Genomic DNA, 17,390 nt, shown 5'->3' on the forward strand with positions numbered 1-17,390 from the left:
CCTCGGGGTGCCGGAGGGGGAAGGGCTGCCCCTCGGGGCGCGGGAGGGGGAAGGGCCACCCTGCGGGGCTCAAGAGGGGAAATGGCTGTCCACACCTTGGGCCGTGGGAGGGGGAACGGCCGCCCGTGGGGTGCGGGAGGGGGAAGGGCCACCCGTGGGGTGCGGGGTCCCCCTGGGGGCGCTCACCTGTTGCACGTATCTGTCGGTGGTCTTCCACATGTAGTAGTACTCGATGATGCTGGTGAGGGACTTCCAGGGCAGCTGCACGACAGGGGGCGGCATGTGTACGTGGGGGGCCTCCCCAGCCAAGGACCCCTCCCTCGCGTGGCCGTGACTCAGAAACCTGCCTGGTCGTGTCCTGGATTCAGACCCTGTCTACACCTCGACTGCTCAGCAGTGGCAGAGGGGCCAGCGTGTCTCAGTCGGGGTCCCAGCCCCATGGCATCCGCCAGCGTCTGGCTATGCAAGTCGGCCCAAGGGTTCCCAGCAGCCCCATCTTCTGGCTGTCATTTTTTTTTTAAGATTTTATTTATTCACGAGAGAGGCAGAGACACAGGCGGAAGGAGAAGCAGGCTCCCTGCAGGAGACCCCGGGGTCACGAGCTGGGCTGAAGGCAGACGCTCAACCGCTGAGCCACCGGGCGCCCTTGGCTGTCGTTCTCGGGGAAGCTCTCAGCGAACTAATCTAATCCTACGTCAGACTCTGAGCGAGTCAGACTCTGCTCTCAGCTCTGCCCCTCGGGGGCCTCAGCAGGCTTCTCTATCCTGAATGGGTCCCTTCCTCCTTCCGCCTTCCTCCTTCCAGAGGCTTATCAAGATTCCCGCCTGGGGCGGGGGCCGCTCCTAAGCAGATGCCGGCCGGCCTGCAGCGCCCCCCCCCCCCCACCTGGGACAGACACGCTCGCCTCTCACGTGAGTGCACGTGTTCAGCTGAGCACAGGGGCTGGGGGGTCCCGGAGGGCACAGGCCCTGCCCACGCTGCGAATCCCAAGGGCTCCCTGGGGGACACTCTCAAGGGACGGGAGACAAGGACGCACAAGGAGAAGCCCCGTGGGTCAACAACCGACAAACTCAAGGCGGCACAGGTGCTGGCGCCAGGAGGACACTGCGGGCCAGCACGGGCCCCCGGCCTGCGGCAGGAGTTCTCAGCCCAGCCCTCCCGGGAGCCGCACACACACTCGGGGGGCGGGGGGTGCACAGCGGTGCCGGGAGGGGCCCCGAGCCCACCAGGGGCACTCACGAAGTCTTGCTGAATGTCCGTGAAGTCCTTCCCGTACTTCTCCAGAGCCTCCTCGAAAAGGCTGGCCTCGGAGGCCGACCACTCCTCCATCTCGTCCCTGCAGAGCACGGGCCCGCCCTGCGGCACCAGCGCCGAGATGGCCTTGGCGACGTCGTACACGCTCTTGTGCAGTGTGTCCATGGCATGGAACTGGCAGGACACACAGGTGTCACCCAGGCCCACCGCCCGAGAGGAGAGACGACAGTCCCAGGGGCAGCTGCAGGACCGGGAGTACCGGGGCCTCCGAGGGGCTCGCTCCCAGGACGTGCTGCTGGGCTCTCCTGGAGGGCATGGACGGCTCGCCCAGCCTGCCCTGGCTGGCGTGGAGACCCCAGGGGGAAACGTGGCTCGGACACAGCAGGCCCCAGCAGGCCCCAGCAGCACACCTGTGTGCAGATCCCTGCACCCGGCCCACTCACCAAGGTGATGTCCCGGGAGGCGGCCGCGGCGCTCATGTGCAGGCTGGGCTGCCGGACGGAGCTGCTACAGTCCAGGGCTCGCGCAAAGGTGCCGACGGAGCTGGGGGCGGTGGGGCCACAGTGACCACTGGAGCCCGACACAGAGGCGCCCCAGCCAAACCCCCAGCACAGCAATACACAAAGACGCCGCCGGGAGGCCCCAGGGACAGAGTGGGGACACCCGCAGAGAGAGCTCTGACTCAGCCGCCGCCCGGGGCTCCCCTTCCACAGGCTCGGGTCCAGGTGAGATCCACGGGCGCCCCTGGGCATGTGGCTCCCGCACCCACACAGGGACTCCCCTCCTGCTGGCCCGGGCTCGGGGCTCCACTGGGGGCCTGCCGGAGGGAACGCTGCTCCTCGGAGCACTGCCTCCCTTGTGGCCCGAAGGCCCTGGGTCGTCGTAGGAGCCACGTCCCTTGGCCACCTCCCCACGGTCTACAGGGCAACAGCCCGCAGCCCATCCAGAGATGGGAGCATCCCCGTCCAGCCCACAGCCCCGCCTGTGCCCGGCCTGCTCGGGCCCTGCAGGTGGGGGGCCCCGGGTGATGCAGGTGCACAGGCCCCGCCCCCCAAAGCCGGGAGCTGCCCCCGGGACCCTCCGGGAAGGGTGCCCGGGTCCAGGTGGTACCCTGGCTGCCCCCGGTGCCCAGAACTCACCGAGCCACCACCAGGAACTGGTCAATCTGCTTGTCTATGAGCGGGTTGTGCGCCTCCCACACCTTGGTCTCCAGTCTGGACTGGTCTCGGCCGTCCTCCTCACCTATAGGAAACACGACACGGTGACGCCAACGTGACCCCGAGGCCCTCCCCCGCTGCTTACGGCCAGGCCTCTTGGAGCGAGGGCTCTGCAAGCCTCCGGGGTCCTGGGGGTGGGCCCGAGGGCCACTGGCTGCGCTAAGCGGTGAGCCCAGGTGAGGCGGCAGCAGGCGTGCACGCACAGTTCCAGGCACGCTCGGCTCGCAGCAGATTTTCACCTCTGCCAACACAGCAGCCCCCTCTCCCCCCGCCGCCCCGGCCCGCCTGCTGGGGGCTGGCGGAGTCTGATGACAGGCTCGGGGGCCGGGGGAGCCCCGGGACGGCTTGGCCTGCCGTGGGCCCGAGCGGCCAGGTGTGACAACGGGGGTGCCGGAGGCTGGCTCTGGCTTGGATCAGGCTCCTGAGGCAGAGGCAGCCCGGCGGCGGCAGTGCGCTCAGTGACCAGGACACGGGACGATGGCTGCGTCCACGTGGGCATCTGCCAGCCGGGGCCCCTCGCAGTGCCAAAGAGGCCACGGTTCAGTCTATCCTCTTCCAGGAGGGCCGCTGCCACCCCCGGCCGCTCTTTAGCCTGCAGACGCCAGAGTCGGGGCTCGTTTGGGGGGCTGTGTCCTGCACGGCTGGGGGCAGAGCCCCGCAATCCGGCAGGCACGACGGCTTCTGATGAAGCAAGCTTGCTCCCAGAGGACAGGGCGGCCGGTCAGGGGACACCTGGGGAGAGTCCCGCGCCCAGGGCAGCCAGCCAGGGTGTGCAGGACGCCCACCGCCACGCTGGCCAACCCCCCGGGCCAAGGGCACGTCCTCAGGCAGCCCAGGCCCGTAGGCTGCACACCCGCAGGAGATCCACTCAGCTCCTGTGCTGCGGCGACAGCACGCTCCAGGCCAAGGGCGGGGACCCGCACGGCGTGTCCCACCAGTCCGTGCCCAGCAGGCCGGCCAGGGAGCCTGTGCGAGCAGGTGGCTTGAGCGGGGCCGGTCACCAGAGACATGTGTGCTCCCTCACCTCGGGGAAGGTTGGGCCTTGCGGGCCCACCTGGGGTCACGGCAGGAGGGCCCCACACCGCAGGGGCGTGACGGTTATCCCTCCCGGTCGCCCCTGGAGCCTGCGGCACAGGCTGACTGCGGGGAGGATGTTCCTGGTCGTAGCCGGTGTCCCTCCAGGGGGGCCTCTGCCCTGAGGCCCCTCGCCAGGTGTCCAACACCTCCCGGCCTCTGGAGTCTGAGGGCCATGGCCGGCACCAGCCACCGCCGGCCCGCAGCACGTCTGTCCCGCCAGCCCAAGGGAACCTGCAGGCCCCCACGCTGCACCCACTTCAGAGTCTCCAGCATATGAGTGGGGGGGCACAGTCCGTTCCCTGGGAGGGTCCCGGGCTCCAGGGGCCACCCTGTGCCCGCCCTGCTGCAGGTTCGCTCAACCAGGCCTGGGCCCCACACCCCGAGGCAGCCCTCACAGCCTCCTCGGGCCTGCAGCTCAAGGGTCTGAGGCGGCCGCTCGGAGGAGCCGAGGAGCCCTCTCCCTGGCACCAGGTCACTGCCCGGGAAACCGAGGCCCTCTGACATTCGGCAACTCTGGGTCCTCCTCTGGCCGTCACCAGACCCGTCACCCTCAGCCACGCAGGGAAGGCGGCACCCGCCGTGGACCTGCCACCGTCAGATGGGCCAGCCGAGCCCCGAAGGACGCCTGGTCCCCGGCACCAACCGCGCCCACAGCAAGGGGATGGGCCTTGCTTGCTCCTCAGAGGCCGCCAGGGGGGCTGGTGTGGGCAGGCAGGAGGAGCGGGTGTGCTCGGGGACCCCGCGGGCAGAGAAGAGCCAGAAGGGGGACGCAGGGCAGAGGGCCAGCGGGCCGGGAGGGCAGCCTCGCCACACACGGGACAGAGGGAACCTGCGTGCCTCTGGCGTGGCTCCTGCCCCGTCCTCATCTCCCACCGGTGGGACCACAGACAACAAACAAGCCAGCGCGAGTGCATCAGCGTGACGGTGCACACTTGCGTGCGCATGCAGTGGTCACGCGGGCGCGGACGGGGGGGGGGGCACACGAGCCAACACCAGACCGGCCTCAGGGAGATGGGGCATCACGCCCAGGGAGACGCGGAGGCCACAGAAAAAAGAACCTGGGCGCTCAGGAACCGTCCTCGGATTAAAGCCGGGACCACAGACATCGGAGGGAGGCCGGAGCCCGGGGCCCTCGCGGGGCTGGACCACACACTCCGACCCCGCGGCCCTGAGGCCCCGGGCTGGGCTGGCAGCCGGGCAGGCTCCACCGGAGCAGCTCAACGAGCAAAGACCTCAAGATCACCAGGGCCAGCGGGCCTACGTCGGGGTGACGAGGGCGGCCTCAGCAGCGGGGCGCCAGGGGCGGCGCCTGCACGCGGCCACGCCCGGGAGGCCCACAGGCCGCGCAGGACCTCGGGCGCGCCGAACCACGTACAGGCTCCAGCTCCCGGGACCCAGCCCCAGCCCCAGCCCCAGTAGGTGGCTCCCGGCCGGAGGCAGGACGCACGGCCCCTCCGACCACAACCACGACCACAGCGGGCTGCGCGGGGTCACCGGCAGCACTGCCCGGCGGCGGAAGTTGGCAGCACGGGCAGAGACTCATTCAACAAGTTTCTTTGGAGAAAAAGCTCAGAGGGCGCCCGAAGGCCGCGGGGGGCGCCTACCTTCCTTCAGCAGGTCAGTGATGTCCGCCTGGTAGCGGTTTCCCACGCGGATCTCCCCCTTATCGGCCAGCAGGGTCTTCTGCTGGGGGTCGTAGACTAGAGAATAGAAGAAGAAATCCTGAAAGACAGCACACAGGACGGCGTCAGCAGGGCGCCCGCGGCCTCGCTGAGCCCGCCGCAGGGCCCCGGGCCCCGGCCAGCCTGACCATACAGGGGGGGCGCTCGGCAGCGACCAAAACGCTCCAGCGTGGCTCCGAGCAGCTGTCACGGGAGACGCCCACGCGGGGCCACAGAACGTTCCGGGCTCGATGCCCCGGGCTGTGGCGCAGCAGCCGCCCCGCGTTTCTCGCCCGTCCTGGGGGGCACACCCGGCCCTCCTGACCCCGGCCCCGCGCGGAGCTCTTAGAATCTGCGTTGAGCGGGTTGGGCTGTTCTCCCGCGGCTGCGGGTCCAGGTCACGAGCGGAGCACCCCCCGGAGGCGGGCGTCCACAGGAGCCGCAGCAGTCGCTGGGTCGGTGGCCTCTCTCACTTGCAAGAACCACGTGCGTCCGAAGCAGGTGTGGACGCGGGCAGGGCCCCCGGGACACACGCGTGCGGCCGCTGAAGCCTCACGAGTCACAGCAGGCCATCGTGCTCAGTGACATGTCTCTGCGCCGTGTCCCGTGAGGCGCCACCGCCACGGGGTCCCTCGGAACGCCGGGCAGCACCCCCACCACGCTCCCGCCCGCCCGCCGGCTTCCAGCGCCTCCTCCAAACGCGCCTGGCATCTCCGTCCGCCCTGCGGGATGGACTGTGGGCTCGCCCCCCCCCCCCCCCCGGCGGCTGCTCCAGCTCCCAACCCCGCATCAAGCCGTCGCGTGACCGCACCACCGGCTGTCCTCGCGGCCACGCCGCTCGCTTCTGCACCCCGTTCCCCGGCCGCAAGCCAGGCTCCGCGCGGTGGGAGGAGACTGTGGCTGAGAACGAGGCCGCCCCTCAGGCCTCCAGCCCCTGCAGGCCCCACCTGGCCCCCCAAGGCCCGTGTCCCCGCGTCCCGAGTGCAGGCTCCGCCCGGGCCATGCAGCTCCCCAGGGACACACGCGCTGTCTGCAGACATTTTCGGCTGTCACAACTGGGGGCGGCATCGGTGGGTCGCGTCCTAGAAATGCACGAGGTCCTTGCTCCTGAGTGTGGGACGAGAAGGCTGGTTCCACGGCCCTGAGCCCCTGACAACTCGTGTTTTTGGTTTTAGACTCAGAAACCCTTCCCGCCGCCTGGGCGTCGTGGCTCCGGCCCCATACGGTGAGGGTGCGAGGTGCTGGCCTGCGGCGGGCTGCGAGGCACTGGCCCAGAGAGGGGCATGGGTGGGGACGGCCCCAGGGACGCCGCAGCTGGCCTCACCTCCCGCTCCAGGTAGGACTTGAGTGACTCCGTCTCGTTGAGCAGGGTGACGCTGCACTTCCCTCTGCAACAGGAGGGCGCAGCGTCAGGGGGGCAGGGCGGACCCCCGGCACCCTCCGGGCCGCTGGGTACCTGATGTGAGTGGCGGGCAGCGACTCCAGCTGCCGGGACAGGAACAGCTCCCGGTGCCGTAGCTGGTGCTTGAGCTTCTCGGGCAGGTCCACCATCTCGGGGTTCTCCATCTCCTCCTCGATCTCCCCTGCAGGGTCCAGGGCTTCCTGTGAGTCGGCTGCGAGGTGCCTGCCCAGCCGCACCCACTCGCCCCCGGCACTGACGGGGGGACAGGGGACGGCAGCTCCCGCCAGCCGGCCCTGAGGGTCCTCCGCGGCGAGCGGCGCTTACCTTCCTCGCCGTTGTCGGCCCCTGGTCCAGTTTTATAGCAGACAGACAGGGCTGAACAACAGACAGACAGACAGAGCCCAGACGGCAGGTTAGTGCCAGAGCACCGGCCACCCACCGGCTGCCCGCAGGCTGCGGGGGGGCGGGGGGCAAGGGGGTCACAGGGCCCGATGGGCAGGGAGGGGCCCAGGTCAGGTCGGCAGAGCGCTGACCATCCCGAGCGCGGACCAGGGGCCTCGGCCACACCTCCAGGGCTAGGACACTGATGCCCGCAGGGAGCGCCCCAGGCTCCTGCGTGAACACGCACACCTGTCGGGCACCTACCGGGGATGCAGTGACCGGGAGGCACAGTGGAGGTCTGGGGGACCTGGGGGGCCTGGGGGCCATGCCAGGCCAGGGCACACGGAGGCCGGCCACCCCACGAGGCTGCTGCACCTGGGCAGCACCTGGGCAGCACCTGGGGACCCGGGTCTCTATCCCAGGGCCCTCAGCAGCCCTCTGCTGCCCCCCAGTGGTGACAGAGAGGCCAGGGCCCGGGCTGCAGGGGGACGGGGTCCTGTGCCTGCTTCAGGCAGGTGGGCCCGGAGCCTGGGCGTCCACACTGCTGGCCTTGCCACCTCCCTGCCACTCCCGCAGACCCCACCAGCACACTGCGGCCCAGCTGGGGACGTCCCCAGCGTCCACACAGCCACCAGCCGGCCCACCTGACGTGCACACCTGTCGTGTGACGGCTCCCGGGCCAGGGCAGCGTGGTCAGGAGTGGGGCCGGAGAGTCACCCGGGCCCCTCCCCAGCAAGACACAAGCCCGCAGTGGCTCTGAGATCCCCACCCCTCAGCCGCCACCGGCAGTGGTGAGGAGCCCCGAATGGGCCTTCCAGGCATGTGCACGGCCGGGGAGCCACACTCGCCAGCAGCCCCGGGAGCTTCCCACAGCCCCGCGCCCCCCACCCCAGCCTCCAAGCGTCCTGCAGGCCTGGTGGACCCGAGTGTGTGTGGCGCTCCGACTGCAGGAAGTCGGCAAGTGGCGGCTGGGGGAGGCGTCTCTGGCGCAGAAAACCCTGCCTCCCGGACCCGTGCACCCCTGTCCTGGGCCCAGTCTGGGGCTCACCCCCCAAGGCACAGGCGGGATCTGTGCTCCCACCCCAGCCAGCTCTGACACGCACCCCGGGAGCCCCCACAGCCTGCTCTGGGGGCACCCGGGGGGGGGCCGTCTCCTGCACCTGCCGCTCCCCAGGGCAGGGTCCTGCTCAGGCCGGCTATGTGTGCACGTGTGTGTGCAGGCCCAGGGCAGCGGGCTGTGGCCATGTCTGCTGTGGCTTGAGGGGGCTGTTCTGGTTCCCTACAAGGGGTCGGGGCTGAGCAGAGCGTGGCTGGAAGATGCCCGGAGGACCTCCCTGCTGCAGGGACACCCACGTGGGTGCGTTTGGCCCATGCCGGGGGCTGGAGGCCTGGCAGCGGGCTCCCTGGGTCCCCCACGCGCCAGAAGGGGCCCCACAGGGTCTTCACACCCGCCCTGACACTGGGCTCAGGCCTGGGCCAAAGGGTGGACCCGTGTCACCCTGGCCACACCCGCCAAGGTGGCCCCATAGAACGAGGTTCCTGCCCCAGATGGCCACGCCAGCGGCTTTGGCGGACCTTGTCACCCACCTCGCCGCAGTGCCCTGGGGAGCCTCGGCGGCACTGGCCATCCCATCAGCCCCAGCGTGGTCCTTCCGGCCACACGACCCCCCACCCCCCAGCTCCCCTCACGTGATTCCAGCCAAGCTCCCGCCTGGCCCCTCCTGGCCACCAGCTCACCGACCTCCACGGTGCCCGCCAGCGGGAGACCCCGGCCCCGGGGCCACCGTGTACCACCGTGCACCAGGGGGGAAGGACCATGGTCCCCCTGGGCCAGGCAGTGGACCCAGGGGAGGCGGCCCGTAAGCATCAGCACCCAGGTCAACAGTGACCCCTATGGGACATCCTGGTTCCCGCTGCGGCTGGGGGGCAGCTTCAGCACCCACGACCAGACACAGCCACGTGCAGCACGAGCGCAGCGGCCGATGCAACCAGAGAGTGGCACAGAATGCGCCACGGCCCAGGCCCCAGCCACCCACCCACCCAGGAGGCTGGACTGGGCCAGCCAAGGACCAGCGGCTGCTGCCCTCCCCTGCCAGGTGTAGGGGCCGTCCCGGGGGACCTGCTCAGCCGGGGCCCTAACGCACCTGGCTGCTCCCCTCCCTCATCCCCGAGGCCTGGGGAGACCCAGTCCCGGACCACCCCCAACCCCTCCAGGACCCAGGGAGGAGGCCGGTCTGCCCGGGTGTCCAGCCCCTCACACCACCGTGCTGGGGGCTCCCCCGGAGGCTCACAGGTGGGGCCCACGCCCACCCAAGGAGGACGCCTGATGAGCTGATGAACCCATGAGAACGGCGCGTGTCCCCAGGCTGGACGGCCGTGTGGCAGGCAGCTGGGGGCCCAGGGCAGCCCCCACGGAGGCCAGAACCTCAGCCCGGGCGCAGGCAGGTCCCACCCTGAGGACGGGGGCTCTGGAGCGGCCCGGGCCCTGGAGCACACGCCCCCACCTGTGGAAGCAGGTCCAGGCCAGTCCCCAGGGCGGCGCCGCTGGCCGCTGACCAGGAACAACATCCCGGGGCTCGAGCTCAGCCGCCGCGAGTCCCTCCGGCCCCTCGCTTCCCAGACTCGGGTTCGAACTACAAACAGGGACTTTGCTTCTGAAAACACTACACCCAACGTCAGGAAACCTTCGGAGCCGCAGAGGCCTCGCCCCTGCCCCCCCCCCCCCCGCCCCGGGAAAGGCCAAGACTCACTGGCGTGCTTGTCGGCCAGGGCGATGAGGGTGCTGGAGATGTCCCGCCTCCGGTAGAAGCACACCACCTTGGCCTCCACGTTGCCGTTGGCCGTCTGCAAGAGCGAGGCAGGGTCTGAGCAACGCACGCCCCCGACCGGCCGGCGGCTGCCAGCAGGGGCGGCCCAGAGGGGCCTCGGGTGCCCAGGGCCAGCAGGTCGCGGGAGGAGCCAAGCCCAGGGAGCGTCGACGCCGAGTGGGCCAGGGCATGTCTGACCGGGGAGGGGCGCTCGGCGGACCTGAGCGAGCCCAGTCTGCGCCCCCACCCTCCAGCGGTGCACCCTCCTCCTGGACCGCAACCGGGTCCCCCTGTTGACCTGCGTCCCTCCCCCAGGCCTTGCTCGCTCAGGACCAGAACCTGGCGCACGTCTGGACGCTGGAAAGTCCAGAGCCCCTGGGCCCCCTCCTTCCAGCACCCCCGGGGTGGATCAAGGCCTGTCGCACCGCTGGGCAGACCCCAGCGCCAGGGGCCTGGCTCCCCATCAGAACTGGAAGCAGCCATGGGGGCACCTGGTCAGGCGGCCGCCTCTCGATTTCAGCCCAGGTCGTGACCTCAGGGTCACGGGGCCGCGCCCCACGGGCTCCCTGCTCAGCGGGGGTCTGCGCGGGGCTCCCCGCTGGCATCCTCCTTGGAACCACAGGGGCTGGAGCAAGCAGTCGGCGCCCCCGCCCCGCCGGCCCCCAGGGAGGCCGCCAGCGCCCAGACACCTTCCAGGACCTCCGAAGAGCTCGGCAGATGCGAGAGGAGCGAGGGGGGGGGGGCGGGGGGGGAGCGCCGGGTGACCAGGGGAGCTCAGGGGCCACGGCCAGCTGCCGCCCCCGCCCTGCGCCAGAGCCGCGCCCAGACGAGCCCCGGACTTCCCCGGGACTTGACCCTCGGGGCCGTCTCTCTTGTGCCCGAGGGGCCCTGGGGGCCTGGGGGCTCCGGGCAGGGTGGCCCCAGCAGGGGAGGGCCCGCAAAACGAGCTCCCAGCGGCCCCAGCCGGGACCCAGCCCTGGGTCCCCGGGCAGCAGGGGAGGTGGGCTGCGGGGGCCAGAGGGTCCCTCCCGCCCCACCCCGGTACTGAAGGGGGCGGCAGGCTCACACGCAGACGCCCATCGACCCCACCCGAGCGCTCCGACGGCGGGCTGTGGCCGCTGCCGCGTAGGCCCGTCACCCGCTGGCTGCCACAGGCGGCGCCACCTGCCCTCTCCACGTCACGGCCAAAGCGAGGGGCAGGGGCTGTGCTGGCCCCACCCGAGACCCACCGCCCGTGGCCAGCCCAGCAGTGGGCCCCCGGCTCCCCCGCCACACTCCCCACCGCTCACTGGAATCGCAGGCCTATCCCCGTGTGTCCCCGAGCCACCACCCACCCCGTGCCCTGCTGGCCCTGCTGCCCGGGCGGGCCATGGGCAGCTTCCCCCAGCAAGCGCCCGCGGGAGGTGGCCCCATAGCGTCCTGGTCACTGCCCTGGCCCTGCCGCGTCCAGACCCGGCCCAGGCCTCCCAGGAGCTGCCAGGCTGCTCGGACCAGCCCCACATGCTGTGTGCAGCAGAGGCCTGGGGGCACCCCCGCCCGGGGCACATGCTGCGCAGGAGCCTGGGGAATGGGGGCACTGGGGTCGGGGCTTGGCTGCCACCAGTCTGCTCCGTGGAGCACCAGCACCCCGACCTCCGCCCCCAGCCCGCCGGTCCCAAGGATGCCCGGCCACGCTGCCGTGCTCGAGGTCCAGGAGAGCAGCCCTTGAGGGCTGGCCTCACAGAGCACAGCCAGTCGGGGACAACAGGTGCTCTGGGGCCAGGGACTCCGCGGCCGCGGGGACACGCCTGCCTCTCCCCAGTGCTGCCGGGGACACCTCGGAGCGGGAGGCCGGCGGGAGGGGGGGCGGCTGCGTGGGCCCGGAGCAGGGTGGCAGGGGCCTGAGTGAGCCGGGAAGAGGCAGAAGCAGCAGGTGGGCAGGGAGCCCCCATCCAGGGGGACCCCACAGGGCGCCCCTGTCCCGCAGAGCACACCAGCCACAGGGACCCCACGGAGAGCTCTCCAAGGAGAAGGACCCAAGTGTAGGTGTGTGGCCTGGGAACAAAGCCACCGAAGGGTCTGGGGCCAGCCCTGAAGCCCCGGGCAGCACCCCAGCCCCCCCGCCGCCCCCCCCCCCACGCATGTACCTTGTTGAGCTCCTCGATCCTGCGAATCAGGTACGGGTTGCTGGAGGAGTTCTCAAAATAGACGTAGTCTGCAAACAGGAACAGAGCGTGTCACCCCGCAGCACTGAGCCCGGGGACCGGGGGAGCCCCAACCCCCCTCATGCCTGCGCCCAGTTCTAGGGGCCAGGGAACAGGAGGAACGAAGGACACGGCGCCCCCGCCACCTCGGTGGGGAGACAGGTACCCAGACATGTTGGTGGGTGCCGGGCACGGGTCCTAGAGGACAGAGGGGGCTGCCCTGGGCAGAGGGTCCACACCACCCCCCGCCCTGCCCCGCGTAGACGCTGTGGGAGCCGGACTGCAGCTTCCCCCGGGACAGCTTCCGAGGGGCTGCCAGGCGCCTGCACCTCCCCCCCACCCCACGCGCCCCGGGCAGGGAACGGAGGAGGCCGGGGCTCCCTGGGCAGAGGCAGGGCTCTCGGGGGCACGGACGGGGTCAGGTGCCAGAGGAACGCGGTCCCGCCGCCACCCGCCAGGTCCCCAGCACACCGTGTGGGCACCAGCTCGCCTCCGGCTCCGCAGCGGCCTGGGCTCGGTCCCCGGGAGGCTGGCAGGCACCCGGGATTTCCCAAGAGGCCCACGGGGGCGGCTGGCCGGCTCCCACAGAGCCCAGGCCAGCCGGGAGGCCACCCAGCTGCCAGCCTGGCCGCCTGGCCGACGCCGTGATGTAGCAGGTAACTCGGGGCAGCTGCGGGTGACTCGGTGCCAGGACGAGGCCAGGCTGCAGTCCCCAGCAGGGGTGCCCCGCGCTGTCCCCGTGCCCCAGGGAAGGCCTGCAAGAGGCCCGTGTCAGCCAGGACACAGCCAAAGGGCCACTCGGAGCACAGATCCTGCCCCAGGACCCAGGCCAGCTCCGTCCTCTCAAGAGGTCCTAACGCTCCACCGTGTGGAGAGGCCCCAGCAAGCATCTGGCACCTGCTGTTGCTGTGTACCTGCTGCAGGCACCTGAGGGGGCTCACCTGTGCTGGGGGGGGCGCGCTCACCTGTGCTGCAGAGGAGAGCTCACCTATGCTGCGGGGAGAGGGGGACGCTCACCTATGCTGCTGCGGGAGGCTCACCTGTGCTGCAGGAGGGGCTCACTATGCTGGGGGGGGCTCACCTATACTGTAAGAGGGAGCGCACCTGTGCTGCTGGGGGGGGGCTCACCTGTGCTGCCCGAGGCCACAGCCAGATGGGACGCGGCCATGGGCACCCACAGAGCTCCACGGAACGAAAGAGCAACAGCACTAACAGCCCAGAGGGAACAGGGCTGCCGGGCTCAGAGGGCCACGCTCGCGGGCTGGGGGGGAAGAGGGGTCTACGGGAGGGGACCATCGACGGGCTCGAGGTCGGCTTGACGGCAGTGGAAACGCAAGGCCTTACGCCTCGTGAACGGGTGAATTTTATCACAAGTGAAATGTCGGTCAAAAGAGCAGTTTTGATATAAAGCCCTACTGGTCTTAAAGCTTTCATCCAAAGAAACCGAAAAACCAATTAAATCAAAGCCGTCGGGGATCCCCGGGTGGCCCAGCGGTTTAGCGCTGCCTTTGGCCCCAGGCATGGTCCTGGGGTCCCGGGATCGAGTCCCGCATCGGGCTGCCTGCATGGAGCCTGCTTCTCCCTCTGCCTGTGTCTACGCCTCTCTCTGTGTCCCTCATGAATAAATAAATAAAAATCTATTAAAAAAAATAAGTAAATAAACCAAAGCTGTTATTCACGTGCAGTCTACACTGGACATGACCCAGGAGGACCACCACCGGCCCCGCATGTGGCTCTGAGGATCCCTGCTCGGGCGGCGGGCAGAGGGCTGGGGGGCACGGGGCTGCGTCCCAGCCGCCAGTCGCACCCCTGCGTGTGCTCCCCACAATGCAGACCTGCACGCCTGAGACGGGCGGGTTACGCTTTGGTAGGTGGGAAAACACGCAAAGCAAAAAGATGGTAGATGATGAGCAAAAACCAGCATAATGAGGAAAAATGAACTCGTGCAAACAGCCAGTAAGGGGGTCAACCTCAGGCCAGGCTGACGAAGGAAAGACCCGGAGGGTGAGTGAGCGAGAGCTGGGTGGGGGGGGCTCCCGGCGCCGCTGCCTGACGGCTCAGGTGACATGGGGCCCGCGCTGGGCGGACGCAGACCCCCGAGCTCCCTGCGGACAAACAGGCAACCCTGCGCCCTAAAGAAATCAGGCTCGGGCAGCCCGGGGGGCTCAGCGGCTTAGCGTTGCCTTCAGCCCAGGGCGTGATCCTGGAGACCCGGGATCGAGTCCCACGTCGGGCTCCCTGCATGGAGCCTGCTTCTCCCTCTGCCTGTGTCTCTGCCTCTCTCTGTGTCTCTCATGAATAAATAAATAAAATCTTAAAAAACAAAAACAAAACAGGCTCAGGGGCACCGTGGTGGGCTGAGAGTCTGCCTTTGGCTCAGGCCACGATCCCGGGGCCCCGGGGTCAAGCCCCACGTCAGGGTCCACGCTCAGCCTGGAGCCTGCTTCTGCTTCTCTCTCCCTTTCCCTCTCCCTGTGTTCTCTCTCTCTCTCTCTAAATAAAATTCAAAAAAAAAAAGAAAAAAGAAAAGAAAAGAAAAGAAAATCCTTTCAATTGCAAGCAAGAAAATAAAAATCAACAAAGGAAAGAAAGAAATGCAGCCCTCCAGACCCAGCGGGCCCTGCTGAACCCAGCCAACACCCAAGGGGGACCTGACGCCAGCCCACGCCGTTCACCCTGAGAGCGGACGCGGAGACCAGGCGGGAACCCCACAGACGCGAGGGAAGCGGTGAGACGCCGCAGCCGCTGGGACCCGAGGACACAAGGTCGGCTCGACGGGGAGGATCGCAGCGGCGGAGTGAAGGCAGGCCAGGCCGCGCGGCCGTCGGAGCAGAAGCAGGAGGACCACGCCGTCCCGACGGTCTCCGGCAAGCCGGGAGCATGTCCGCCCCGCAGCAGGTGCTCGTGGAACCCACCGCCCACGGCAGGAGGAGAACCGGGGCTCCCCGCCCACGGCAGGACGACGGCGCTCTCCCCGCCACGCTCACAGCCGGGGCCCACCAGGCAGATCAGCAGCACACGCGGGGCCCGGCCTGTGCGCCCGGGAGATGCCAGAGTCGACGGGGAAGTGACGAGCGAGCGAGCGAGCATCACACAAGCGCCGCGGACAGGAGCTCCGAGGACCGCCACGTACTCGAGGGTCCCTTTGGTAAAAGACCTACAGACGCTTAAAGCTGCAAAGTCCCGTGCGGGAGCTGAGGGCAGAGCTGCACACGCGGGTCGGGACGCGAGTCGGGACCCAGGAGCCTCTGCCCAGGGCACCACGCGGCCCGAGCGGCTGTCCCCGCCCGCCTGTCGTCCACGGCTCAACTGGCCGAGGAGCACGGGACGCCAGCTCCACCGCGACCGTCTGCCCAGGAGCACTGAACGGCTTCCGGGCAAGACCTCTGGCTCCGCCGGGGTCCACGGGGACTGTGGGGCAGCCTGCGCGTCTCGTCCTGTCCGACGGGGAACCACAGGGCGCGCGGAGGGCATCACGACCGCGTGGCCGCCTCGGGCGAGCAGCCTCGGGTCCACATGGCGGCCGGAGAATCCGTGGTCCCCGGGAGAGGCTGCGAGCCTGGGTGCCACCCGGTGCCCTCGACGTCACTGCCCTGGCTGCAACGCTCTTGTGACCAGCCACCACGAGGGCGTGAGGGCCTCGCGCGTCCTGGGCCCGCAGTGCAGGGGGGCCGGGAGCCCAGGGCCTCCCGACGCGACGGGCCCCCCAGCCCTCGATGGGGCCCACGTCCTGCCAACGCGGCCAGGGCCGAGCTCTGCCTCCCACTGTCGCCGTGACACTCGGACACCACACGGGGCCGTCTGAGCCGCCAACCACCTCCGCTGTCCCCACCACGGCTTCCCCAGGTGGGACAGTGGCCGGGGGCAGGGCTGCAGTTTGCCGCGGCCTCAGAAGCACCGTTACCGGGGATGCGGCGCCACGTGTCTCCACAGGCACGCGGGGAAGCAGCGGGCGGCCGTGGGCCTCCTGCCCCAGCGCCCGCCTCTGCCTGGAATGTAGGAAACCGCAGTAACGTTTAACCCCTGCGGCGCCGCGGGGCTGCTGCACGGCAGGGTGAGGGCAGCGAGGACGCTCGGCCTCCACCATGGACAGTGGAGTCCCCAGGGTCAGGGAAGGTCGTGCTGACCCACGGCTGCACCAGGCGACAGAGACTCAAACATCCTGCACGAAGGCACCGGCCAGCAGGACAGCGGCCCCGAGCACTCATGCTCCGTCCCCTCCGTCGCTGTCCCACGTGCCGCCTGCGCCAGCCGGGCCCCCAGGTGTCCCCTCCGCCCAAGGACGAGGGTCTCCGGCCGCGGCCCGGGAACACGGTCCGAGTGGGCTGGCCGCCCCGAGCCGCAGGCCCCACGTCCACCTGCACTGGGCCGTCTCCTGCCGACTCGTCCCAAACCACGCTGGGTTGCAGGCGTCCCCGCTCACCCCTCGGAGCCCACGCCCAGGGGACGCCGCCCTGCCCCGGAGGCCAGCTGCCCCCTGCAAACACCGTCGGGGCGCGTCACCATCGGTCGGCGGCCTCCCGATGGCTGACGGACGAGGCGCCGGGACGCGTGGACAGCGGCACCTCACTCGGCTCCGTGGACACGCTCAGCTGTGACGAGATGCTCCGGTTCACGTCTTCCACCTTTTGCGACCGTGACCTGCTCACGAGCTGTGAGACGGGGTGATGCCCACATGCCCTGTGCTGCCCTAGCGGCCGCGCCACCCGAGCCAAGGACGCAGGGACGCCCACGCCGCTGGGTTCACAGTACACATCTTCCTGCGATGCGATGTCACAGCAGGGACGCCGCGTGGCGCTTGAGCACGGCCGAGATGGGACGGTATCCGCGGGAGCAGCGAGGGGACCCCCACCACGGCGCTCAGGGCACCGCTGCGGCTCACAAGTCGCCGGAGGAGACGCGGGAATGCACCCGTGGGGCTGCATCTGGGGAGAATTTGCTGCGGCGCTGAGGCGGGAGCCTCCCGGAATTTTGGCGTCCGGGACACAACGGCAGGGGCAGGTGTCTCCCCTGCACGGACCTTCCCGCCAGCCCGACACCACCCCAGCGGGGCCCCGCCGCTCCTCTTCTGCGGACCAGCCGAGCTCCGCGTCACCTGGGACCAGGCCGTGGCCGCGGGCCAGACAGGGGGGCACAGCACCCGCCCGACAGCCTGCGCCCCGACCTCAGGGCTTCCCGGGAGGCGTGGACGCCGCACCTGAGCACCGGCGACAGGAACCCGACCCGTGGCAAGACGTGACGGAGGGGCCGGCACGACCGGTGAGCGAGGACGGTGCCGACTGCAGCCAGTGGTAACGGAGCCGGAGGAGGTTTGTGAACAGACGCACAGGTGAGAGCCCAGGGCCCCCGGGGCGCAGCGGTTGAGCCGCCTTCCGCCCAGGGCGTGAGCCCGGGTCCCGGATCGAGTC

At 69.9% G+C, this 17,390-nt stretch overlaps 1 protein-coding gene across 2 annotated transcripts in view; it reads right to left on the reverse strand.

Moving 5' to 3' along the window:
- LOC129514719 (metastasis-associated protein MTA1) overlaps nt 1-17,390 on the reverse strand; it is a 29,294-nt gene that overhangs the window by 6,271 nt on the left and 5,633 nt on the right. For both annotated transcript variants that reach the window (XM_055333449.1, XM_055333450.1), the window contains exons 2-11: nt 11,926-11,993; nt 9,743-9,836; nt 6,936-6,986; nt 6,666-6,792; nt 6,534-6,597; nt 5,153-5,270; nt 2,394-2,496; nt 1,698-1,797; nt 1,240-1,428; nt 187-261 (exon numbers count right to left, since the gene is read on the reverse strand). In XM_055333449.1, coding sequence (XP_055189424.1) covers nt 187-261; nt 1,240-1,428; nt 1,698-1,797; nt 2,394-2,496; nt 5,153-5,270; nt 6,534-6,597; nt 6,666-6,792; nt 6,936-6,986; nt 9,743-9,836; nt 11,926-11,993 — 989 coding nt within the window. The remainder of the gene's footprint in view (nt 1-186; nt 262-1,239; nt 1,429-1,697; nt 1,798-2,393; nt 2,497-5,152; nt 5,271-6,533; nt 6,598-6,665; nt 6,793-6,935; nt 6,987-9,742; nt 9,837-11,925; nt 11,994-17,390) is intronic.

This window comes from Nyctereutes procyonoides, unplaced genomic scaffold, assembly GCF_905146905.1.
Source record: "Nyctereutes procyonoides isolate TBG_1078 unplaced genomic scaffold, NYPRO_anot_genome, whole genome shotgun sequence".
In the NCBI taxonomy this organism is placed as follows: domain Eukaryota; kingdom Metazoa; phylum Chordata; class Mammalia; order Carnivora; family Canidae; genus Nyctereutes; species Nyctereutes procyonoides.